General features: G+C 36.7%; 1 protein-coding gene across 4 annotated transcripts in view; it reads left to right on the top strand.

Annotated features, from left to right (window-relative positions):
- ARHGAP18 (Rho GTPase activating protein 18) overlaps window positions 1-25580 on the top strand; it is an 84753-nt gene extending 59173 nt beyond the window's left edge. For 3 of the 4 annotated variants that reach the window (XM_052671395.1, XM_052671390.1, XM_052671408.1), the window contains exons 5-15: window positions 1113-1282; window positions 3435-3600; window positions 6469-6560; window positions 7339-7416; window positions 9223-9382; window positions 11915-11997; window positions 13177-13383; window positions 14184-14330; window positions 18919-19043; window positions 20797-20858; window positions 23228-25580. In XM_052671395.1, coding sequence (XP_052527355.1) covers window positions 1113-1282; window positions 3435-3600; window positions 6469-6560; window positions 7339-7416; window positions 9223-9382; window positions 11915-11997; window positions 13177-13383; window positions 14184-14330; window positions 18919-19043; window positions 20797-20858; window positions 23228-23319 — 1382 coding nt within the window. In that variant the 3' untranslated portion in view covers window positions 23320-25580. Of the gene's footprint in view, window positions 1-1112; window positions 1283-3434; window positions 3601-6468; window positions 6561-7338; window positions 7417-9222; window positions 9383-11914; window positions 11998-13176; window positions 13384-14183; window positions 14331-18918; window positions 19044-19817; window positions 19942-20796; window positions 20859-23227 lie in introns of all 4 variants that reach the window. The other variant, XR_008203551.1, reaches the window with a different exon arrangement.
- Window positions 25581-25783: the final 203 nt, after the last annotated feature.

The following is a 25783-nucleotide window of genomic DNA, read 5'->3' as shown; positions in this document are numbered from 1 at the left end:
GGTTGGACTCAATGATCTCTGGAGGTCCCTTTCAACCCCTACAATTCTGTGATTCTGTGACACGAGATTAGAGAGTGTGGCTGATATGCCAGGGGGACGTGCTGCCCTGCAGAGGATCTTGATGTACTGGAGAGATGAGAGGAAAGTGAAGAGTCTTGCAACTTGGGAGGAACATCCCCATGCATCAGCACATACTGGGCACTGCCCAGCTGAAAGCATCTGTGCATAAAGGTGATCCTGGTGGACAAGTTAAACGTGAGCCAGTAATAGGCTCTTGTGGCAATTAAGGCCAATGGTATCCTGGGCTGCACTAGGAGGAGTGCTGCCAGGAGTCCAAGGAAGATGATTCTTTCCCTTTACTCAGCACTGGCTCTTTTCAGTGGCTCTCAGTGCCCGGACAAGAGGCAGTGAGCATGAACTGTAACAGATGAGTTTTCCTGTGAACATCAGGAAGCACTTCTTTATGGTGCATGTGACCAAGCACTAGTGCATGTTGGCCAGTGGGGTTCCTTCCTCAGAGATCTTAAAAAAACAAACTGCCTGGACATTGGTTTGGGTAGCCTACTGTGAATGCCCCAACTCGAACAGGGGTTGGACCAAATAATGCAGAGGTCTTTGCCAACCTCACACGTTTTGTAATTCTGTGATGTTAAAGTTTTGGGTTGTAGAATAAAATTTCTGTTTTGCTTCTGAAATTACTGCAAATAAAAAAAAAAAAAAAAAAAAAAAAAAAAAAAAAAAAAAGTTGCTCTTTTGCTTACAAGGTGTTACAGTCTTTGTGTCTGGAAAGTGTTCCATGGCAAAAAAATTCTGATGCCAGAACTATTTGGCTCTGGAAGATCTTGGTAATCTGCTGTTTCTTTGAAGTGGATTCCTTTATTTTTTCATAATAGAAAGGTCACGTGCCTTGGCAGAATTATTCTAGAAAATCTACAGGGCTCTTCTTATAAAGTTCTGTCTCCATTTTCAACTGGCAGAAAAATGCAGGAATAAGTGCATTTGCAAGTAGATGTTGATCTCTTGCTTAGAACTACTTTCTACCTTTTTTTCATGTGTTGAGTGATGCTCAGCTCTGCTGCTGTTGATTGTTATTTTTTCTACTCTGTTTTCAGATCTGAAGTTCAGTCTTGGAACTAATGAGCAGAAGAGCCCGCTTGAAGACATGCCATTTTCAGAGACTGACATCAATTTGGAGATACCTTTTGCAGAACAGGCAGCTAATCTCAAAGACAACTCACTAGGCAAAATGTATAAGGATGGAGGGGGCGATACTCTCCGCACGGTATGTTTCCTATTTATTGCCATCATTGTTTTCATTGGTGAATAGTACTGTTTGAATGATATTTATCTGACACTGAGTGAATTAGGTTTAAAAGAATATTGTTTGATCTAGCTTTATGGGGATAAACCTCAAGATTTTTGTGAATAGTATTCTCAGTAACATGGAAATTACTATTTTATACCATCATGTATGTCCTTGTCATTCTAGCAGAACTCACTTTATGTGTTCAAAATAATGGAGTAGTAATGTTAAGCTGTAATAGTGGCGTAATTGTACACAACCTGTGTCCTTATTTCATTTGTTTACAGCTCTTTGTCCTGTTATCCAAGGTGAGATGCTCTATCTCTGTAATGGTAATATCTTTTGTCAATTAATAGGAGTTATTGGATGCCTGTGGAAACCTTGTGTAGCTATCTTGTAGAGATAGATGGAGAATGAAAATGAAGAACAGTGTGGTCTATAAAAGTCTGAAGTGAAGTGGCAGGGAGCTAAGGATTACTTTTTACTCAGTTTTACCTTCCAACTCAGTAAAACAGACTAATTCTGAAAGTATCTAAATAGAAACAAAATAAGATCCTTCAGGATGTTTTGTCATTGATCCTCAGGTATTTCTAAGGACCTCTCTTTGCCTAACATTTTGTGAACATGCAGTTACGTATGACCTGAAAACTAATGACTGGTGTGAAGAACATCTCTTTTGTCTAGCAGTGTATCCAAACACATCTGAATAAATGTGGTGGCTGAAGTAATAATGTTTCATTTCTTCAAACACTTAATTTCAATCAAATAAACATGCAGTTCTTCAAATTGTAATTACCCTATTTATTCTAATTTAAACATTATACATCAGACACTAACAGATATTTGGAAACGGATTCTAAAGTGTTTGAGTCACACTTCCGTAATGCAGCTTATAATGGTTTAGCTTACTTATATTTACTTATTTACATGAGTACTACATGATTTAGCTATATATTAGCTCAGCTTATGAAAGATTGCTCAATGCTTGTGATAGGGGATTTCTAATTCAGTGATGAAAGGAGTGGCAAAATGATAGAAAAGGAAGGGAATTACCTGTTTTAAAAGCTACAGTTTGATTTGTTGCACCTTCATCATTGGCAGCTATTTTTAAACATTTATGATTATGCAAGTCAATGAAACCTCAAGGCAGGAGAGAACTGACTATCTATCTACAATTTGTAAATTGTATTTATGTACACTTTAAGTATGTACAATTGTAGCCATGCATCATGGCCACCAAATCAAATCAGATGTGCTATCGCTGGGTCTGTAAAGAATGAGAAAATTATTCTGGAGTATATTTGTTCTTTCCAAATGGAGAGGAAATCTTGTCAGCCTTCCTGCTTCGAGTCATGTATGCTACTAATAGCAGGCATGGGAAATAGTATAACTTAGAAGCCTGCTGATGAAAGGTGGTGTTAAAAAACTCTGTGGATTAGGAATGTCCTTCTGAACACATTTCTTTATATTCCTCTCCAACTGCAGCTTCTGAGTGTACAGAAGTTATTTCAATATACATGATCCATAATTATGGTTCCCCCTTCTGTAAGAAGGAAAGCCTTTTATTCTTATTTGTATGATAGTCAAATATGTTATTTTGATTGAATAAGCACAGGGGGATTTCTATGCCAATTGTACATGCATAGGATTGTTAATGGGCAACTGTGGAAACCAGTGTAAATTACAGCAAGACAAAGCCAGACTGGAAATGCACTGTGAAAGGACATGAGGCAGTGGATACAAGTGATAACAAGGAAAATCCCATTTTGTAAAGAAAACAACTCTCCATGAGCATGTTAAGCACCAAAGCAGCTGCTCTCAGAGATTGTGGAATTTCTCTTACTGAAGGATTTCAAAATTCATTCAGACAATAATTGGAGCAAGCTGATCATATTTTGAATTTAGCCTTGCTTTGAGTGTGCAGTTAGATTAGATGACCTCCAGAAGTTACTAGCAACATAAATCCTCCTATGATTTAAAGCTTGTCTGCTTCGCAAACTATTTAGGGGATTCCTCCATGTTTCCATTAGTAGCAGCAGGCTTCATGATGAAAGGTTGTGCTCTGAAGCCTTTGAGCAAAGTAATTTGTTATGACTTGAATTGTTGTTATGCTGCAAATCTCTGCCTTTAGAATTTTAGACTGCCAAAGGACAAAACAGGAACCACAAAGATTGGTGACCTGGCCCCTCAGGACATGAAGAAAGTCTATTCTTTAGCACTGATTGAATTGACTGCTCTCTATGATGTACTTGGGACAGAATTCAAGCAACAAAAAGCTGCAAAAATCAAAACCAAAGGTAAGTTACTGTTTCATACACTGAAACAAATGGATTTTAATCTAATGAAACAAATGTATCTAGTTATTTATGATTTTCTAGCATAAAATTTGTATTTAATTGATAAATAGTAACAGATACTGAGCAGCATTTAATTATGCATCTTAACTCAGGGCACATTTTAGGCAAATTCATGCACATAGTCACTCTAGAGACTGTGCTCTCTGTATAAAGTTAAAACTCAGGCTGGAAATGAGCAGATAACCAAGCAGCGAGGAAGGGGGACCTTCCCCTTACTAGCATATTGTACAGGAGTGGCTGCACAAAAGTTTCTATGAGATTGTATATTCTCCATGAGGACAGATGTATGTGCATTTTGTCATTCCTGCCCTCATGAAGGTAGGTACTATGCAAGTCCTTCCTGATTTTTTGCTTTTCTTGATCTTGGTTGAAGATGCTGGCAACCATTATCATCTGCTTTCCTATTATGTCTGGCACAGACTTTCCTGGGTCGCAAAGCTGTGCCCATTTGGTATTTCCTAAGGTCACAGTGCAACATACAAAGTGAAAGATTTGGATATTGGGGAAAATTCTTTACAGAGAGCATGGTGAGGTTCAGGAACAGGCTGCCCAGAGAGGTTGTGGATTCCCCATCCCTAGAGATGTTCAAGGCCAGATTGAATGGGGCCCTGGGCAGCCTGGTCTCTAGTATTAAATGGAGAGGTTGGTGGCCCTGCATGTGGCAGGGAGGTTGGAGGCTCATGATCCTTGAGATTCCTTCTAACCCTGGCCATTCTGTGATTCTGTATGAGAGAGGTGTTTGCAAAGGATTTTAAGACATTTGCAACCTACCATTTTGCTCTACAAGACAATGGAGTATGTATGTATATATTATCACAGTGCTTTTCTTGGGGACTTAGGACGCATGAAAACTAATTTCAAGATGCTAGAGATTTTCAGTGCTTTGTTTGCTTTCTGTATTTCTGGCTTCCACTAAATGTTTTACAAGAGCTTGAAATGTGTTAACAGTTAATCACAAGCTTGCTTTGGCCAAAACCCTGTTCTCAAGGTTCAGTTAGTATGACAGTGCAATAGCTCGCTTTAAATAATTAAAGGCAACAGAGTCTTGAGATATATATAGCAAGGTACGATATATTCTTCAGAATACAATCTTGACTTTCTGGTAGTAGAAAAGAGCAAATGTCATAAACAGAAACATGTATGAGACCTTGATCCTCTAAAGGTATTTTCTTCTTGTAGAAGTGCTTGTGATTAATACACAGAAAGAGACAAACACTTTCATGTACTTTGGGTCTTAGTTTTAATTGGTCCTTCTTAGCAAATCTTACTGTTGAGTACATTGGTGCAAATTGGTGCAATTGGTACAAAGTTACCTAAATAACTTTGTTTAACTGACAAGCAGTTGTGAAAAGTATTGCATTGATTAAAAGCCTTATTTTTCATCAGATTAAAAAAGATGAATTAGAAATGTGTAGGATAAAGACAATGACATGTCAGATTTCCTTGCCTATAGATCTGCTCTTCAGTGTAATTATTTCAGTGCCTTGTTGCTCTACCTGATCCCCTCCTCTTCACTCAGGAAGTGTTGTTTGCCTGAATGATTGATACAGTATCAATCTACTGGCTGTGGTTTGTGTTTGAGTACATAAAGATGATGAAAATGTGATTCTTCTGTGCAATGCTGTGCTGCTGCCTTTTTATTGCCCCCCTACAGTTGGTTTCTTCAATTTCATCTCAGTAGAAACTTTCATTATTGACAAAATCTTCAAGATGATATAACTGTGGAGTAGAGTATTGGATGTATATATGAGTCTATGTATTTTAATGGTAGACCTTTTGCTCTGATAGAGAAGAACTCCTTGATGTGGTGTTTCAAATTATGTTTCTTTGATATATGTATCACACTTCTTCAAGAGCTGTCATCTTTTTAGTAATTACAGCTGCTGCTCTGTGCTTGATAGTAGCATGAGCAGCTTTTAGCTACATGTAAGATTATATGCTGCTTCACAAAAATTGCACATGCAGCAGCTATCTGTACCTTTTGCTGAGAAATTCTTTGGCAACAGGCTTTGGGTTAGTATTGGCGAGTATAGCTTTCAGAAGTCGTTCTCTTCCATTTACATGGACGATAAAACAAATGGGGTCCTATCTATTTCAAGACTAATATAATTTTGCATGAAGAATACATTAACTAGAGACTAAATGATATTTTATTTTTTATTTGTGCAACCTTAGCACCTTTTAAAGGCCATTTTCTAACCCAGACTTAATGATATTTTTCTTCTTAAAAAAAAAAACAACAACAAAATAAAAACCAACTTTGGAAAGGTGCTAATCATTCTATCATGATGGTTTTGTATAATGCAAAACTACATGAAGGGTTGAAAATCTCTTTTTTCAAAACTCTTATGGAGAGACGTTGAGAGTAACTCTGGATGATAACGACATCTGTTTTGTTTTTGTAGCCAAATTTCTGGATATTTTACTCATGTCTTTTGCATCTTTTCTATATTATCTTACCCTGAATGCATGAAGATGTGCATTCCATGGTCATCATCAGAATCACTCTATAAACTAGAACCATGCAAGTGGTTCATTTACACAATTTGCTTCGCTGTACTGCAGAACATGCAGATGACAGAAGTCAAAACAGAGAAGTCCTGATTTATGACTGAAGGAAGAGATGAATGAGTCACTTTAACCAAAATGCTTTTTGTAATAACTCAATAAAAGCATTCAAACACTTTGAACAAACACTATGAATGTATTGAATAAGCTTACTGTTTTCAAAGTATGGTTTTGTGCCATCATCGCATGTGTAGGAACAGATACAGATAATATCTCAGTTTCCTTTGCTTTATTCTTCAGACTGTGGCTTGTTTGGTGTCCCACTGTCAGTTTTACTGGAACAGGATCAGAAGAAGGTGCCAGGCACCAAGATCCCACTGATTTTTCAAAAGGTAAATAAGCACAAGCAAGTCAACTTATTCCCTACCTGCAAATGACAATCAATAACATTTTGTCTTGAATTTATTTTCTCTCTGTAGCATAGCTTACAATATATTACTCTAGTCAAAGTTACAGTAACTTTTATTTGCAGGTTTACTTACTAATTTATCAGTTATTAATTTATTTACTTATTTATTTAATAGATGTGGTACTGGGGAATGTGGTTTAGTGGGCAACATTGGTGATAACTGGGCAGTTGGACTAGATGATACTAGAAGTATTTCTCAACCTTAATGATTCTTTGATTCTATGAATTTAGTAAACTTGATACTTTGCTTTGTATCACACATATTTTGAGGTAAATTAATAGTTTGCTTTTGTTTGTTGCAACTAGTCTGCAATTTATAAGAACTGTGAATTATTACTGGTGCATTCCAGTAGATCTCAGTACCATGTAAAAGTACTTGGATGTCCTCTGGCGAAGTCGAAAAGAAGAGTATTTGTGAGATAACCATTTTAGCACATGAAGGAGGTCTATAGATAGTTTTATTTTTAATAAAAGAGACAAACTCTTTAGAAGTATTCATAGAAGGGACAAGAACCATATTAAAGATATTATTCTACATCTACAACAACTCTAATCCATTTCTGAACTGTGCATTTGTGTGCTCATACGTTATCTATTTGTACCACACACGTACATACATAAAGGCTCCAATATATTAGAACCATCTACCAGTAATTTTTAATTGACATCTTAATTTATGCAGTTTGGTTTGTGTTTGACAGTTGATTTCCCAGATAGAAGAGTCAACTCTGGAGACAGAAGGACTTCTTAGAATACCAGGAGTTGCAACAAGAGTAAAGGTAAAACATTATGTAGATTTTTAGCACCCCTAAAAGCTTATTTGATCTCCCTCTTTTGTTACAGAAATATATTTTGAGGCCAGATTATTATTAAAATAATAATAATCTTCAAAAACTGAAAAAAAAAGTCTTTTCAGAAAGAAAAATGAGTTATATTAGCCAGGAGGCTGATGGTTTGATCCAGTGTAGTTTTGGGGAAAGTTCAAGTTGGAAGCAGAGTCAAAGCTATGTTTCAAATTGAGTTGTGCCAAAATCTCATTAATTCTTGGCACAAGCTTTCTAGCCTCTTGCTTTTTTCCCTGAACCAGCTTAATCATCTGAACAGTTTATACACAGTCTTGTACCCCAGGAGGAAGTTTTTTTTCTGGCATTGTGAGCTTGCTTTAATAGCTAGACTTAACCTACATTACAGAGCAAGGCAGGCAGCGTGTGTTGAAGAATCTTTCAGATTTTTTTTTATGAACAGCAAACTAACTTCTTAGCTCTCTGAACACATCCTTGTTAGGCACATCCGTTCACACACACTGACACTTCACAGAGTGGGTGCCAATTACACACAGACTCTTCCCCAGTGTTTTCCTTAGTGAGGGAAACTAAATACACAGTATGATTCATGCCAAGAGTCCATGTGTTAAAAAGACGGTCTTAAATGCTAAAAGATAATTTAAGTGGATTCAGCTGTCCAAAGAAGCCTGCCAGCCTCTATCATGTCGAACTTTGTCCAGCAGCTGGTTCACTGGAAACTGAAGGAAGGGAATATTATGGAAACTGGCTTTGTTTATTTATCAGTAACTAAGATTTTTTAAAAATATATTTCCTTCATTCTTTCTTTTCCACTCTACATTAGTTCTGCCTAATGGAATTACTTTGAGATGATTTTGTTTGTTTATTCCTTAATCTTTATAAAATTAATACAGTTTCTTAGGAAGAAGATCATTAATTATTTTTCCTTCATTAAATTTTTGCCTATTTGCGGAAACTTCTTCTTTGAATTAAGTAATTATTTTGTTAGAAAAAAATGTTACATTCTTTTACTTACTTAAATGGAAACCTTCGTAGAAAAAAAAATAACTCAGCATACTGAAGGACCTATATTATCTCTAATTTCGTTAAACTGTTTTTCTCCTATTGAAAAATAAAACAAATCCTTTTTACATTGTTTTATAAAATGGCACAGATGATTGGAAGAAAATATTTTGCTATTTTATTTTGCTATTATTTTTATAGTTATAATTAAGATAATGCATTGCATATTTATGATATCCCATAGTTAAATATTTTTACTTTAAAACCTAAGCATAGGTCCATTAGGATGTGTAGTTGACATTTCTGTTCTTGCCCTTCAGATAAAACAATTCATTTTATCTAGTTTTTTAATACTGCATTAACTATGCTGATTTAGTTTGAATTTGGATGTAGAAGGTGGTGAGTCTCAGCAGGAAAATTTTCATCTATTTCTAAAGGCTGATTTTGTTCTTGATGGGAAGAAAATGATATCCGCATGACTTTAGACGTCTGAGTTAGTATCTTAGCACCACTGACCCTTGTACACAATCTATGGAGACAGAAGATCTCTCTGGAGGACAGTTGAGAACATCCAATTTTTATATCAACCTGAATGTTCACATTTTCTTTGCAAATCTATTTGTAGCAAAAGATCAGCAGCAGATGGAGTTAATCTATATTTCAGATGTTTCTTTTCTTTCTTTCTTTACCCCTTTCAAAGGAAGGAAAGCGTTATGTGTACAATGCATTACTTCTAGCAGGCAAGTGTTATTGATGCTGTCTGTATCTACTGCCTTGCAGAGCCTTTGCCAAGAATTAGAAGCAAAATTTTATGAAGGGACTTTCAACTGGGAAAATGTAAAGCAACATGATGCAGCAAGTCTTTTAAAACTCTTCATCCGTGAACTGCCTCAACCTCTCCTAACTGTAGAATATCTCAAAGCTTTCCAAGATGTACAGAGTGAGTAGTGTCCTTTCCATTTCGGTTGCAAAGAAATAATACAGTGTAGAGAATCGTTTCTCTACCATAACTAGCATTTTCTGTAAGAATATGTGAAAGAAAACAAATCACAAATATTACTTATAATCAGATAAAAACTGTATCTTTGCTAATAAACATTAGCAAAGTAATATTTTTCATTGAACATCTACTTTAATAGTTTACTTGTAAAGTGAAAGCACAGTATTGCTTTTTGTTATGTTTCTAGTGGCCTTTAGGAATTATAAAGGAGTTAAAAGAAAGTTGTGTAAGGCGGTATCAGTTTATGAATAATATTTGTTTCATAGAATCATGGAATGGCTTGGATTAGAAGGGACCTCAAGGATTGTCAAGTTCCAACCCCCCTGCCACAGACAGGGTTGCAAACCACTAGATCAGGCACTAGACCAGGTTGCCAAGAGCCCCATCCAGCCTGGTCTTAAACACCTCAAGGGGGACGTTTATAATCTCTGTTTAAAGGAAGACAACAGCAAAGATGTAATAGCTCTGCACAAAATCCAAGAAATGGTAATGTGTACTGTTTAGCATGGCACATGGAGAGTATTTTATCCATTTGCCGTAGGAGAAGTTACAACAGAATTGTCAAAACTGCTAACTTGATCAGCAAGTTCATGTGAAAACATCCTCCTTTCCAACTGGTCACCAAGACAGCAAGCATACCTGCTGTAACATAAAGAAAGCAGACAGTTTGTGACAGTGAATCAGGAGTGAGAGTCCACGTACACCAACACAGGGGTGTTCGTTTCAGACAAATTATTCCTGCTTTTTTATGGGCTCAGTGATGATGGCTTATTTCTAAGTGATATTTCTAAGTGATTTCTAAGTGATTTCTAAGTGATCAGATAATTCCCATGGTCAAGCAGACAGGCAGTTATTCTTCAAAACTCTGGGCAGTTCCACTCTCCAGGTTAGAAGATTTTTTCAAGTGCATAGACCTTCAATTGATGTGAGTAGGGGACTGGAGCTTAAGCCTGTTACACAGCGGTGTTGATTTTGCAGCACTGAGCAGCAGGTTAAAGCAGACCAGAATACTTTCAGATGATGCTGACAGCTAGCAGTTCCTAAGGTTGTTCCAATTAACAGATAAGGTTCAGAGCCAGGATGGTTTCTGCTTGCCACTTCTGACTGTCTTCAAGCCTTTTGTGGTTTTACTTATCCAGAAAATATTCAGATGACAGGATGCAAAATGCATGCAGTCAAATAATTTGATATTATTAAAAATGACTTAACTTATTATTATTATTAAAAATTACTTAACACTTTGTGGACTACAATTATTTAATTGTCTGCCTTTATATTGGTTGAGTACAGTAAGATTAGGTAGTAGAGAAAAAAGGGCCATCTTTGGGACAGTAAACGGTATTTTTCATGATCATGCATTTAAATAGCGAGGTTAGACTTTTTACTATTTAAATATTTAAATGACTTAATTAAAACAATTTATTTTGTTAAGTGACTGACAGAACTAAAACTAGAACATTATTTGGGTGAACAGATGGAAAACCTTGATTTAAGTAATAAATCATAATTGTTTTGCTATTGAGTTCTTACTTTTAATGTATGTCTTTCTAAGCAGGCAAGTACACTGTTGTCCCTGTTTCCATGTTTTAAAAGACTGTATAATTTACCATTCTTTTATTTGTATCATTTATTTTTACTATGGAAGAAAATAGTCACAAGCTGTTTTTTATATCATGGATTAACTTTTTTTTTTTCCTTTTCTTTTTTTCTGTATCTCCCAAATTGTTTTGAACAAAATATATTTGAAGTAGCAGTTTTGTTGGAATCTCATTGGAATGCACAAAACCAGATCTGTTAAGCTGTGTCAGATGCAGGTCTTTCTTTGCTTTTGTTATGTATGGACTGATTCATTAGGAATCTGCTGGGAAGGCCCTAAAGTATGACAGGAGGAAATTTATCACAAGTGACAAACCCGAGAGAGTTGGGGCTCTTCACTGTTCCACACTGCCAGAATTTAGGAGCCATGCTATGTTTGCTATGATGCTCCCTGCTGTACATAAGTATTCTGCTTCTTTGCTGTTGGCTTTATACCCACTTGGTTTGCCACTCCAGCTGTTGCTACTCGTGTTGCTGGTGTCTTGCGGGGGTGACTTGGGAGACAGTGTAACTGTTCAGGCAATCAGAGAAACTGTGAATGAGGCTTTCAGCATACTCTTGAAATTTTAGGCAGAGGCTCAAAAAGGGAGGAACCATTAGCCAGCTAGTTTTCTCTTTTAACATTGCAAAATAGAAAATCACAAGACTCTGAAAAATGCTGCCAAAAGACAGTTGAGTCATACATCAACTGAATCACACAAGAGTGTTTGGAAGAAAATCGGAAAAGAAGGATTTGCCAGTCCTTTGTCACACCATGACAACAAGCCATGTGCATGCATTCAGCATTTTATAAGATGTTTCCACTTTAAAATCATGCTTTCTGAAAAGGACAAATGACAATTTTAAAATACTGAAGTTCTTTTGTTTCACTGGCAGAACTTCCAAGGAAGAAACAGCAGCTGCAAGCTTTGAATCTTTTGGTTATCCTTCTACCTGAAGCAAACAGAGACACACTGAAGGTTAGAATTGCCAATACATTTTTTCCTGTGTGTATTTTGCCTGTTTCTGTGAATTCACTGAATGAATACTGTTGACTTTCAACTTTTTTTTTTTTTCTGTTCAAATTTAATGCTGAAACTAAGGATTCTTTTTTTCATATTTGACAGAACTTCAGAAAAAGACATGACTTAGGACCCTAATTTCACCCAAATGACTTTAAGAGTATGACTTGAATTTTTTCCAGGAGACTGCAATAATAATTTTTCAGTGAATGACCTCTTCTCTTACAAGTTTCTTACCTATTTTTTTTTAGCTGTAGCAGTCATTATTTGCAGGGCAAAAAAATAAAATGTACTAGAATCCTGCACATTATTGTCTGCTTTTATGAAATGAATTTATCTTTCTGTTTTTATTTCCTACTTTTACCTTTGTCTTTTGTTTCTACTACATAAATAACAAATTGATGCTTCCTACTGTTATTTGCATCACATCACTCATAGAAACTTCCAATTTCAGCATGTCCTTCTGTAGCAGAACTATCAGAAATCGCTTTCAGAAAATATTTACTATTAAAATTTTTATTATCAAAAGTGAATTTGAAGGATTTCTGGGGGATACAGAACATATTCTACCATAGCCAAAAAGATTCAATTTGTTTTCATTGTTTAAATGTATTTTCTTTTTTGAGTTAATGTGTGGAAGGACGGAGGAGGATTCCTGAGTAGAGTTACAAATATCTGGAACTGAGTTTATTGAAGATTGACAGTTTGTAGCTGGCCACTTGTCATTCACAATTCAGTGGTTTTCTCACTATTCCTGTACCTCATGGAACTAGACACTCCAATGACAGCTGGCATTACTGTATTCACTTTCATTTTAAGAAAAAACAACAGTAGTGTTTTCAAAAGCATATGGGAAATGCTACTTACACACCAACATAAGAAGTCTTTTGGAAAACCTCATTGTACAGAGCTTTAGCGTGACTTAATTGCTTTTGAAAATATTATTAACAAGAATTATTTACTTTGTTCTATAAAGAATACTTGTACTGCAGTCTTCTGAAGAAGCATATCCACACTTCTTGTTTTTAATGTGGCTTTGTTAGGAATAATGACATTTTTCCAAGAACATGTAACATCTTGTTTCAATCTAACTTTTTCATGTGCAAAGCTGAGCTTTAAATTCTGCTGTAATTTCAGGTACTACTCGAGTTCCTTCAAAGGGTAATAGATCATCGAGAGAAAAACAAAATGACACTAAACAATGTTGCGATGGTGATGGCCCCAAACCTTTTCACATTTCAAGGGCTTGGCTCAAAGAGTATTGAACAGAGCGAGTTTGCTATGGCAGCTGGAACAGCAAATGTCATGCGTTTTATGATTCAGTACCAAAAACTTCTCTGGACAGTAAGTGTATTCCTAGGGGGAAAAAAATTGCCATAAATTTCACAAACAAGGCATCTGAACAAAGAAGTAATGTGAACTTATTTCCATGATTTAGAGAAAGATCAGTCAGCCGTGTCCAGCTGGGTTCTTTCTCGTAGGTGATTCTGTCGGGAATGAAATAGAGTTATTACATATTATGCTGGAGTTAAGCTCTGATGGTCCGAGTTTCAGTATTTAGTATGTACTGTGAGTGAACTCAAAAATAAATCCTTGGGGAGTCTTTTTATTTGTTCTGTTGGTATGCATTGTTACAAGGAATTTACTCGTGTCTACTTAGAGATACTCACAGGGAACATGGTGTTTAAATCCAGACTTTGGGGCCAGACTTTGCATTATATAAAGTATGTTTTGATGAAAACATGAAATTCTGTCATGGTCTCTAGGAAGCTCTCTCTTAAAAAGACTGAAGAACTTGAACCTTTGTTGTTGTCCATCAGCACCTTTAAACAATCTTGACCTTTGCTGCAAACGTGGAAAAGTTATCACCATTGTACAGACTAAGTGCTAAGTGAATTTTTTGGCTGAGGAAAGTAAAATCTGTATGATTTCACTTCTCTTCCACTAAGAGCGATGTAATATCACAAGTGCAGTGTTTATAAAATTATTTCATAGCTTTATATTATTTGAATCCTTAATTATTACTTTGGAATAGATACTATTTATTCCATTCCTGCTTGACAATCTGTAAATTTATAATGTTTTGGTTAGTTAGTGATGGAAATGATGAGGTTATTCAATGCTTGCTATCTATATTCGTCTAGATTCCCAAGTTTATTGTTAACCAAGTGAGAAAACAAAACACTGAAAACCAGAAGAAGGAGAAAAAGGACAAAGCTATGAAGAAACTTCTGAAAAAGATGGCTTATGATCGGGAAAAGCACGAGAAGCAGGACAAGACACCCAATGATGTAAGAAAACATATATCTGAAATACTGTATTAATAAGTCTGTCATCTCTCTAGTGTAAAAGTGGATATTGCCAAGAGGATATCTACATTTAATTTAATTATTTAATTTCAATAAATAGGAGGTTAATAGATAGGTTTCATAGTTATGGATTACCATCATGACACTTTTAGAAGGTTGAGCTGTTTATCTTTTCCCCAGATTTTCCAAAATGTATCTATTCTGAAAAGTGATATCACATAGGTTGTTTCAGTTTAGGTGTCTGAAACAAAAGTAGGTTAGTGTTTGGAGAGAAAACAAGTGGTGTACAATCTTGTGAGCGGAGATCAAACTAAAGATTTCAGTGAATTAGAGACACCTTGTGGTAGTTTGCAAAAATGCATGAGTTTGAATCTTAACAAATATGAGTACGGCAAACTGTTAAAAAAAATTGTCATTTTCTGATAAAAGCAAAGGTGGTTAACATATTAAGACAAAATTAGAATGTGGCATGTGAATGTATCTTCCGTGGTATCCACTTGAATTGATATTGCAAACATACATATGTGTGTGTATTGCATACGTATATAAATGTATATATACATGTATATTTGAGTCTGCAAAAACATGGATCCTTTGGACAATTGCATCCAGCATCTGCTAGAACCATATATTTAAGTGTTCCTACTTCACTTTGCATGCAGTAGTGACACGTCTTTAAAATGAATTAATGAGCAGTACTTTGCCTTACTTTCACATCTATATGACTATACTGGAAGGAATCTATACACAAAATCAGGAGTTATCTACAGTTTTAAAATAAAGATAATAAAGCTAATTAAATATTGACATTTATTTTGTACTGTCTAATAAAGAGAGGATTCTTTGAATACAATTCAGTGGTATTAATGTGAGCTGACACTTAAAGGAATGCTGCCATCCATTGTTCAACATGGAAATAACAGCAAATACACTGAAATAGGCAAGTGCTATTGCAGCTTCACATATCAGAATATTTTTTTGTGATTCAGTGCTGATGGTTTTATAGTAAAATATGTCTTTTTAATCCACTAGAGAGTTATGACTGAAGTCTCATGTAATACCCAAAATTATTACCTAAACATAAATGTAAGGTTGCTATTAAATAATTTTCTTTAAGCCCCAGAAGTCTCTGGGGATTCCCTGCAAAATTAAATAGAATTTTTCACACATTTTTCCCTCCTGCTCAAAGTTTTCATAATTAGGGCGCCTGGGAACACAGTACTCTTAAAATCATATTCTCAGGTATGATATGGCTTCATTGTGAATGACATTTATACATTTTTCTGTGTGGCTGAAATTGCCTCAACTCTTTCAATTCTTTAAGAAAAAAGCTTCCCCTTCCCATCTCCTTCCCCCCAATTATGAGTTTGTACTGCCTTAGGTTGAAATTGAGGTGATTTAACTGTGCAGTTCCTGGACTGAACTCCACCGTTAGATGGCAAGTGAGACACTTAAACTTCTGGTAAATCACCATTCTGGTGAATGCTGTTTGAAACTGTTGAGAGTTGATTATCTTGCTTGCAGCTGAATGAAACGTAAGTGAAAGTTACGCATGCTGTGGCACCCCACGTGGTTAAACAGAGATAGCCAGAGTTTGAGTCAGTTCCATGATCTTCAGAAATATCTCAACATTTTCTGTGGCAGTCAGCTCATTTGGTAATCTGTATAAATCTTATGTCTCATGAGGCCTTTCTATCATTCTCTCTCCCCCTTTTAAGAAACATCGCTTATTGTGCAAGGGAAGCAGATTTGGGGCAAAATCTTTGTACAGTGCTGAGTGTGGGTAATGGGCTTTATGAAGGGGGCAGCTAAGCATACAATTCTATGGCCCAAGTTTGTGTTAGGGAGTAAGTCTTTATGCTATGGTGGGTGTGCACAGTGCTTTAGCCAGGCAAAGAAAGATGCCCTCATGACTGCAAATTTATCCACTAGAATAGCTAATAGATACCACCTGTCACTGTATTCCTCTCTATATTGCAATTGTTCCAAAATAAACGAACAGCCATGTCGGTGGCAAAGTGCAATGCTACTGGGCTTATATGATACACTGTACATAGCTGATTGTCCCAAGTGAGGTGTACTACTTGCAGTTCAAAGAGACAAACTGCATCCCAATCCTTTCAGGCTTTGTCTCTCACTTAGCAAGTTCGTTTCGAACTTCAGTTTTAGTCTTCATAATCCTAGTGCTTCTTCCTTGGTTGGTATCATTTGCACGTTTGGTAAGTATAAACCCATCATCTGAGTTGCAAGTGAAAATACTGTGCAGCTGCTTCATCCCTCTCTTTGTCTAGCCTGATGGATATCCAAGCATGTCATGCAAAGTAATCAGCAAGAGCCTCACAGATCCTACAGCCTGCAGCTCTTTTGTGAAACATAGATCAAGTCTCTATGAAAAGCCCTAACTGGAATGTTTTGAATTGTGCTACAGTTCCTTCTGTAAGGCTGCTCCTGCGTGACTTATGATCACTTTTTCTGTCCCACCACCTTGTATAGTGAATGGACTAGAGGATGTTCATTATCTATTCTTCTGTAGTTGGGCACCATGAACATACTGTTCAGCTGAGCATAAAAAGATGTAGGTAGTGAAAGTGGCAAAATGCATTCATTAGCTGAGTTAATAATGATTCTGTTTAAATAAACAGAGTAATTACCTTGTTTGATTTTCTGACTGTAATGTTTCTGCTTGGTGGACATTTCTCATTCTCTCATGCATTCAAGGCAGGCAGCTTTTTAAATCATTTATTAAATGCCTGCTGTACAGAGAAAAGGACTGTTGGCCAACTGAAGTTGAAGAAGGCAACTTCATTAAAATAAACTGAAATAAAATAGGACCGAATTGTATACTAAAATGAAACAAATTTACAGTAAATTTGATAAAAGACCATTTAGAAACAACTGTATATAACCTTTTCATCTTTAAAAGTTTCGTATCCTTTTGCTAGGAAGCATGATCCCAACAGTCTAGAAGAAGAGAAAAAGTTGTTTAAACAAGAATTAATTTTCTATCCAATATATACAGCTATGTTTCCATGGATGAAGGAATAGAATGAATAGATCAGGCAAATTTAGAGATAGATATACGGAATTGCTTTTTGAGATCCTTTGCAGCCTTATGAATCTTTGATTGCATGATTACTGTGAATCAATTACTGTGAAGCAGTAATTACTGTGAATCAATTACTGTGAAGCAAATTCTCAGTGAGCACTCTGACTTGTGAGTGTCCCTGTTCATTGCAGGGGAGTTGGACTAGATGATCTTTAAAGGTCTCTTCCAACTTTAAGGATTCTATGATTCTATGTATGAGTTGAACAGAAAAATGATCCTGTGGAGCCCTCCTTCTTTGTAAGTGATATGATTGATATTTGTCATCAAGGATTTTTGGATTGAAATAACATACAAATAAATTATGTAGGTTGACTTGCTGGAGATATTCTAGAGAATAAAAAATAGGGACAGAAAGCTCTTGTAGTGAATATCTGTTTCAATAGGAAATATTTCCTGAAAATAGGGATCACTTGAAGTATTCATAGATCATTCTACTTTGTGTTATCTTTTTTTTTTTTTCTTTTCTTTCTTTTTTTTTTTTCCTTTTCCTTTTCCTTTTCCTTTCTCTTTTGGCATGAAATTCAGTTTGAATGAAAGTGGAAAGGTTTCTTCTGGAAGTTTCAGGAGGGCATGGAATGTAGGAATGTCACGGAGTTGACCAGATCAATCTATGTCTGTGACAGGGGCGGCAGGCCTCTGCCCTCCCCCCCCACCCCAGTCCCACAAAAATGGGAAGGAAGGAAGGGAGGAAAAGAGCAGCGGCAACAATCTATGGAGGAAAACTTATTTTACTATAATATCGGAATACAAGATAACACAATATATACAATTTAATTGAAATTGAGATTAATAAATCAGACAAGATGAGAGAGAGAGTTCCCGGGACCGAATCAAACCTGAAAAGCAAACCTGAAAACCGGAATGGCCAGGAAAGCACCTCCAGCACCCACTGCAAGGCAGCAAGAGAGCGCCCCCCCCACCCGGAAGGGCCAGATCCCGTGACTGCTGTAATGTGCAGGGATAGGTACCTGGGATTGGGGCATTAACACTTCAGTGCCCCGTACACTACATGGTGTTTTGATGTGGAATACTGAAACCCAAAAAAAACAAAACAAAAACAAACAAACAAACAAAAAAACATAGAACCATGACAAGGAACTGCTTGGCTTTCATGCCTACATCAAGTCTTTCCGTCTTTTCTGTGTCAGTCTCATATGCTTTTTGTCATACCTGAATGTGTTCTTAGTATAGCAGTAGCTGTTATTTCTAACATCTTCGAAAAATAATTAAGCACTACTATTCTTTTGTTCTAAAGTTCTTTATGTGGGTAAAAAGAGATTTGAAGGCCTTATGCAATTTATTGAATTTCTCTGTAGTTATCGTATTTCTGCAGCGAAGTGTAGTAGAAAGTGGTGAAGTGCACTTACAGAGCACAGTACTGTTACTTATTTCATACTGTATTTTGAGTAACTCATCAAAGCCAGCTGCTCACAGCTTTGTTCCAACACCGTTATTGCTTTGCAGGCTGATGTTCCTCAGGGAGTGATACGGGTGCAAGCACCTCATCTTTCGAAAGTTTCCATGGCAATACAGCTGACAGAAGACCTGAAAGCCAGTGATATAGTAGCCAGATTTCTCAGTGAGAAAAGGTACAAATACATTTTTATTAACGTGTATTCTGTCAAGAAAAAAGTTTTAAAATTGTTTGAATCAAAGTGAGTTCATGAACTTTGGGGTCAAATTTAGCGCATTAGAATATACACTTGAGGAATTAATCTCGTGTTTCTAATGCCTCTAAAGCTCATGAGGCCGTCAGGAATGCACAAAAACTATTAGTAAAAACTGATGAGCTCTTTAGTCTGATGGGATAATACTTTTATTAAAAGAATACTTTTGTTATATTCTCAGAAGAAGAAGGGATCTCCAAGAAAACAAGTCTAAGAAAGAAAGAGATGAGGAAAAGAAAAAACATCATATAAAAATGGAATTAATATATAACAATAGTACAGGTATTGGAATACAGATATCTGAAAATGTTGCTCGTGCAGTGTTTTAAAAGGAAAATTTGAGTTATCCAAATCCATTGAGAAATGAAGAAGTTTTAGAAAAGATTTTACATATATTTTATATGTACATTAGCAAAGTAAGAAATCGGAATGGATTTAGCAAAAAAACCCCAAATCATTCACATATGTGGGCATCATATACAACTATTCATGCTAAAGGAGTAACAGTGCTCTGTGTGAAATCAAGAAGATAGTTCTTCTTAAGAGCTGTTCTCAAGGGCTTATATTTTTGAATGAAAGTTATTTTTTTGGCTGCACCATAGCATATACTATTAGAATAAAACAGTGAGAAAAATAAAATCTTTTTGTAATTCGGAGACTTTATTCCTCCACTGTATGTTTTTTCACTTCTTTTAGTTGCAGCAAAAATAAAACCAGCAAGAATATGGTTTCCGTACCCAACCGCTTGGCTTTTTCAGACATATGAAGTGTGTGAGGGGAATACTTATTTTTGCAGCAGCAGTGAAAGAAAAATTAGAGGGTAAATATCAGGCTACTTGCTAATAACAGTTGAATGCTTTTCTAAAAACCACGAATTCTTCACATCTATGAAGGCTGCTCCAAAAGTAATGCCTCCTCTTCTATTATGTTCGCTCACAACATAAAAGTTGGTGGTGTGGCAGTAGAGGTTGAACCTTCCCGATACTCCATTACATGTTTTTGCTGTGTGAGAGATGGCAGCAGAGGGGCAATCTGACAGAATGGTGTCTGACATGTAAGTGCCCATGAAGCAAAGGTGTGGAATTGAATTCCTCCATGCAGAAAAAATGGCACCTATTGACATTCACTGATGCTTGCTGAATGTTTATGGAGTCCAAATAGTGTTATGTGAGCACGGTGAGGCAAGAGGTGGTGTGTTTCAGCAGCAACAATGACAGTGGGTCACCTGCACTGGGAAACATTGCTACAAGCATGGTATGCAGGTTCTTGTTCATGGCTGGCAAAAAATGCATAGCTAATCATGGTGACAACATTGAAAAATAGTATTTTCTTGCTGAGAATTTGTTCTATCAAGTAATGTTATTATGTTCTTTTTTATCTGTTGTAGTTTCCCTGGAAATACACAGGAGGTATTACTTTTGGAGCGACTTACGTATCTTATTTATACCTTTTCTGTAGTTTATTGCTCACTTGCAGGACTATTTGCACTAGCATGCAAGGGTGTTCTTGTTCACTTTATCAGTAAATAAGTATAAACAAAAAGGATTTATAGCTGCTGCACTGCTGATCTTAATTAGCAGAACTTCTACCAGAAATGTCTCAGTTGGCATACAAATTCTTTGCTAGTGTACAAGTTCTTTTGCAATAGTTAATCTATGCTTTTTGTTCCTGACAGTGGAAATGTCCAAACACTCAAGAAAGAAGAGGTCTTCCTTTATGAAATAGGAGGAAATATTGGTAAGAATGGCCTCTGTACAACTTCTTTTGCTAGAATAAGACTGTTCAGCACTTAATACATGGATTTTCTGTGTGTCTACATTTATTCACATCCTGACACTAAAGCAGAAAGTTAACCCTGGGGAGAAGGAAGCAGAGAAGGTGGTGTAATCATCATATTAGTAGTACATTATTATCTGTTCTAAAGCAGGAAGACTGCTATTACAGATGTTCCTGATACGTATGTACAATAAAGAAGCATAGAAAGGTGCTTGAAGTTCATCTTCTTCATCTCTTTGTACTGAGGCATAGTAAGTGAACTTACAGCCCTTATGCTCTTCATTGGAGTGTTGCTTGCAGGCTCCAATGAAAAAATGACCATTAAAACGGAAAAATGACCAAGTAATGAAATTTTCAAACAGTTAATCTTTCCTGCTCTGTGTAACAATTGATTAAAGCAAATAGCAGATCAGCAAGGTGAAGGCCAAAGGCTGACACTGAAAGCAGTTCAGAAATTTCCTAATGAACGCAAAAGTATTTTTGTGTTAGAAATCAGTTCCCATTATTTTTCATATGTTGAGAAAACAAACAAAAAACAAAAAACAACAACACCCCAAAACTTAGAAGACAGCATTGTATTGAACTTACATCCTGCATTCACTTTTTCCATATTAAGCTGTATTTGAAAGCATAAAATTCCATGAATATGCCGTATGTCTGTACTGCATGTTTAAATACTACATGTAGTTGCTATTTTTATCATTATTCCATTTAACCTAATCATTACTTCAATTTATTTTTTTTATATCTAAACTGAAAAATTTCCCTGCAAGAGATGAAAAAATCTGGATGCCAGATTAGTATATTATCTTTCCCTTACATGTCCATTATATACACAGTCTTTCAGCTGAGACAAGAACTCCCTGACGTTAACCTACTATGGTTTACATGTTAACATATACCAGCTTTCCAGATCTTTGCAGTTCCTATCTTCCCAAACTAGCTGATGTACAAGGAGCCCCAAAGGCAAACAAGCTGACAGGCTTATTTTGCACTCATATGCTTATGCTCACATTTGTAATATGAGCAATGCTGACGTCCTTTACCCTAACAGAATCACAGAAACCCTAACAGATGGAGCTGCTGAAGTTTCCAGACATTTTTTGGTGTGTCCAGTACACTGTGGGTCTTCATGGCACTGAACAGGAATTCTGCTATTGCTTCATGAGCACGACTAGATACAGAAATCATAGCATTTCAGAATGGTTTTGGTTGAAAGGGACCTTAAAGATCATCCATTCCAGTCCTATGCCGTGAGCAGGGCTCCCACCCCCTAGATCAGGCTGCTCAGGGCCCCATCTAGTGTGGCCTTGAACACATTCAGGGGTGGGTCATCCACATCTTTTTCATCCTGTGGTCACTGAGGGTCTCGTCCAGAAGTGTGGGTGGTACATGGCACACAGGTTGGGATAAAAATGCCTGAGAGAGAACAGGCTGCCCCCAGGTATGGAGCGGGGATGGAGGTTTATCAGGAAGAGCCTATTTGAGCAGACAATCTCATTTGCTTGCCTGCTATAAGCAGAATGTCAAGACAGCTGGCAGGCTGACTCTGCTTCAGGGTAACACCTCTGCTTGCCTTCTGCTTTAGGAGAATATATTTCCAGAAACATCTGGTTGGCAGATTAAAGAAGCTACCAGTCATCTACCTCAATCACTTGGTGTGGTGAAGTAGGAGAGGGGCTGTATTGTATAGCTGCAAATGCAAAAGCCCATGGGGAAATGGGAAAAGAAAGCTGATCTTGATGGAACAGCATGTTATTTTCATCATATCTACCAGACAAAAATGAGTTTCTTGTAATGCACCGAAAACACTGTACTACTTTTCTCTCTTTTGTCAGTAACCATTAGAAGTGCTATGCAGAAGTGTTAACTGAGAGAAGCAGAGTGGGGAATAATACCTTCTTAACAAGGACAAACCCTGCTCAGACTTTCCATTTCAGAAAAGAAAGAAATTTTAATGGGCTTCAATGGAATTTTGAATTAACCACAAGACAACCAGGGCCCCGTTTTCCTTTATTAAACCTTCAGAGAGTGGAGCTTCCATGCAAATAGTCTGTGAAGAATCTGACCCAGTGCCACAGAGTTGGAACCTCCCACAGCTTCCCTCACAGCCTCAACCTGCATGCCTTCCTCTCCAAGATGGATGAGAAGGCTAAAAAGCACTTCTAGGCTTAGCTATGTTGTCCATTGTTAAATACCACAGAAATAGCTGGAAAACTTAAATGGAATAAACCAGCAACTTTGAAAATAATTTCTTATTTTTAATTTTTTTCTTTACTGATGTAGCCAAATAACCTCTTTTTTGTTTTTTTCTTTTTTTTTTTTCTAAGGGGAACGCTGCCTTGATGATGATACCTACATGAAGGACCTCTACCAGCTCAACCCAAATGCTGAGTGGGTTATAAAATCAAAGCAGAGCTAAGCAAATGGCAAAAGAACAAACCATGGACTTACCTTGTAATGCTGAATTTTTCAAAGGGGTAGTATGTTCTTTCAACATTCAACTTTACTATACTTATTAATAGAAACTTACCTAGTTAAAAAAAAGAAAGGCAATGGAAACCCAACAATGATTACTAGTAAATTTTCACTTTTACTTACAGCAAGATACCAGAAGGAACTTTTTCCACTCATTTGATATGAGAATAAGTCAGTTAAACACTTTAATGGCACTAATCTCCCTTAATGATACTCCCATCTGGTAGGTCTGGTTTCAAAAGAATTTATTTTTCAAACAGATGTTTAACCTCTTTTAGTAAGAGATCTAAAATCTGTTTGCATAGAAGTGTGTGTTCACATAGGTTTTTGCAGTGGTAGGACACTGGAGAACCAAATCCTGATCAGCACTTCTGAATAGTACAGTATTAAAAATACCTGAAACCATTTCTCAAGTAAGTGTGAAATTCGCAGGAAAAAACTGCAGTACAATATATATTTTGTTTTTGGAAGTCCTAATTTTGTTCACTTTCTAGGTAAACTTTGATAGAAACTATTTAAAAACAACTGTGAAAATGCTTTCTATGCATCTTTTTGCTAGATCTTTTTAATATTTTTATTCTTATTATGGCTGATCGTATTCTTGATACTATTTTTTTTTTTTTTTTTTTTTTTAAGTAGGACAGTGTAATACAGTGAGTCATTTTTAAAGCTCACCACTCTTGGCAGTGTCCTTTCTGAAATAATGTCACCACTAGAAAGATGTCTGAGTTTATCAGCAGTGATACATGGTTATGTTGCAAATGTTGATTTCAGGGTTTGTGGACATCTGATAGATTGCAGAGCGTTTTGTGAACTGCCAAAATCTGCCAATTATGAGCACAATAAAGACTGTTAGGGTGAATAAAATAACTGTGGAGAGAAACTGTAGGCTCAGTTTCACAGTAGCAAACCACCAAATCTTTCACTCAAAATCAGGGTAAAGGTCTGCTGTGGAGTGTACATAGACTCTTTGATATTACCTACCACCAGCTTTACATCTGGTCTATCCTGGATGAGGCCAGAATCAAGTTCTACCTTCCCTGATAGATGCTGTCTAAACCACTTGAAAATTAATAGTCCAATGGTGAATTATTTCAAATGCTCCTCTTGGCAGAAGAAAGGACTGAATTCTCCTTGTGGAATTCATTGATACTGAATTACAGACTGACATGGCTCACTGCAGTGCTAAGTGCTGTGACTGTGGCTTCAGAATCCAGTCCCATAGCAATGCTTTGGGCTCACGAACCTGTGTACCACTTCACAGTTTATTTGTAAACTAGCTCACCCCTGCTGTAGCACATATCTGCATGCTGACCACCTGAAGTAACTACTGTGAAATGATGTCCTTGGAACTAAGCATTTTCTTCTGATGCACACAGAATTACATTGACCTCATAGGGAATGTCTACATACAATCAAGAACTGCATTTGATTTTTTTTTTTTTTTTTTTTTTTTGTACTTGATCAAAGCTAATTAAAGGAATCGGGGGGCCTTTCTACTGAGCTTTGGATATAGGCCCTGGCTGCGTTATTCCCAAAGAAACCACTGGAACTCTATTTTATGCACAAGCAGTGAAGTAGAATTCTGACAGGTCATAGAAAAATTTGGGCACCTTCTGATTAGTTATCTGCAGTGTATGAACAATTTGAGGGCTGTAAGTATTCATTGTTGTTGAAAAGGCTCTGAGAGGATGCAGTGAAGGATTCTGCAGAGCAGGATGAAGGAAATTGGAGACTGCTGTAGCAGGTCTGCTCCCAATGCTCTGCCTCTGTGGGTACCCCCATGGTGTTGCACTGAGCCATGGTAGCACTCCCTGTAAGACAAATCGCTTTGTCAATAGAACAAAATTCACTTGCTGTTCTTTAAAGGATAGAGTAGAAAATCAGAGCAGTGCTTAGGCAAAATATTTATTAATCTAATGTAATACATAGAAGGTGTTTTTGTCATGTAAGGCAGAAATGATGTGATGTAGTGCACATAGTTCTATAAGCGACTGCTCGCAACTGGGACGCCAGGTGTTGTTTGAATCAGGAGCAAAGTGCAGAGGATGGGAACAGCTGCATGGTTCTGGCGTAACATTACAACCTGCTGTCTATGATCTTTTAAATACCTTTGTTTCTGGTTTAGTGCCATTATCTTTTTTTTTTTTTTTTTTTTTAATTTAAAAGGCTCTTTTATAATTAAATGTTATTTTTTTTTCTGAACGCTCTTCTCCTTTGAGTTATTATGCGAAAGCTTTCTGTGCACGTCAAACACGAAATGACACCGAGTGGGGATTATTTTTTAATTGCACACCGTGCGTCTTTGCAGGTAGTTCGTTGTTTTGTGCGTGGAAAGAGACGTTGCTAAGCGGCACGCTCAGTTACACTGCCTTGCAGCCTTGCGCAGGAGCGCTGCTACCTGGCAC

The sequence above is a fragment of the Tympanuchus pallidicinctus genome, unplaced genomic scaffold, assembly GCF_026119805.1.
Source record: "Tympanuchus pallidicinctus isolate F22 unplaced genomic scaffold, pur_lepc_1.0 scaffold1, whole genome shotgun sequence".
NCBI lineage: Eukaryota > Metazoa > Chordata > Aves > Galliformes > Phasianidae > Tympanuchus > Tympanuchus pallidicinctus.
This window is presented reverse-complemented; position numbering and strand designations above follow the sequence as displayed.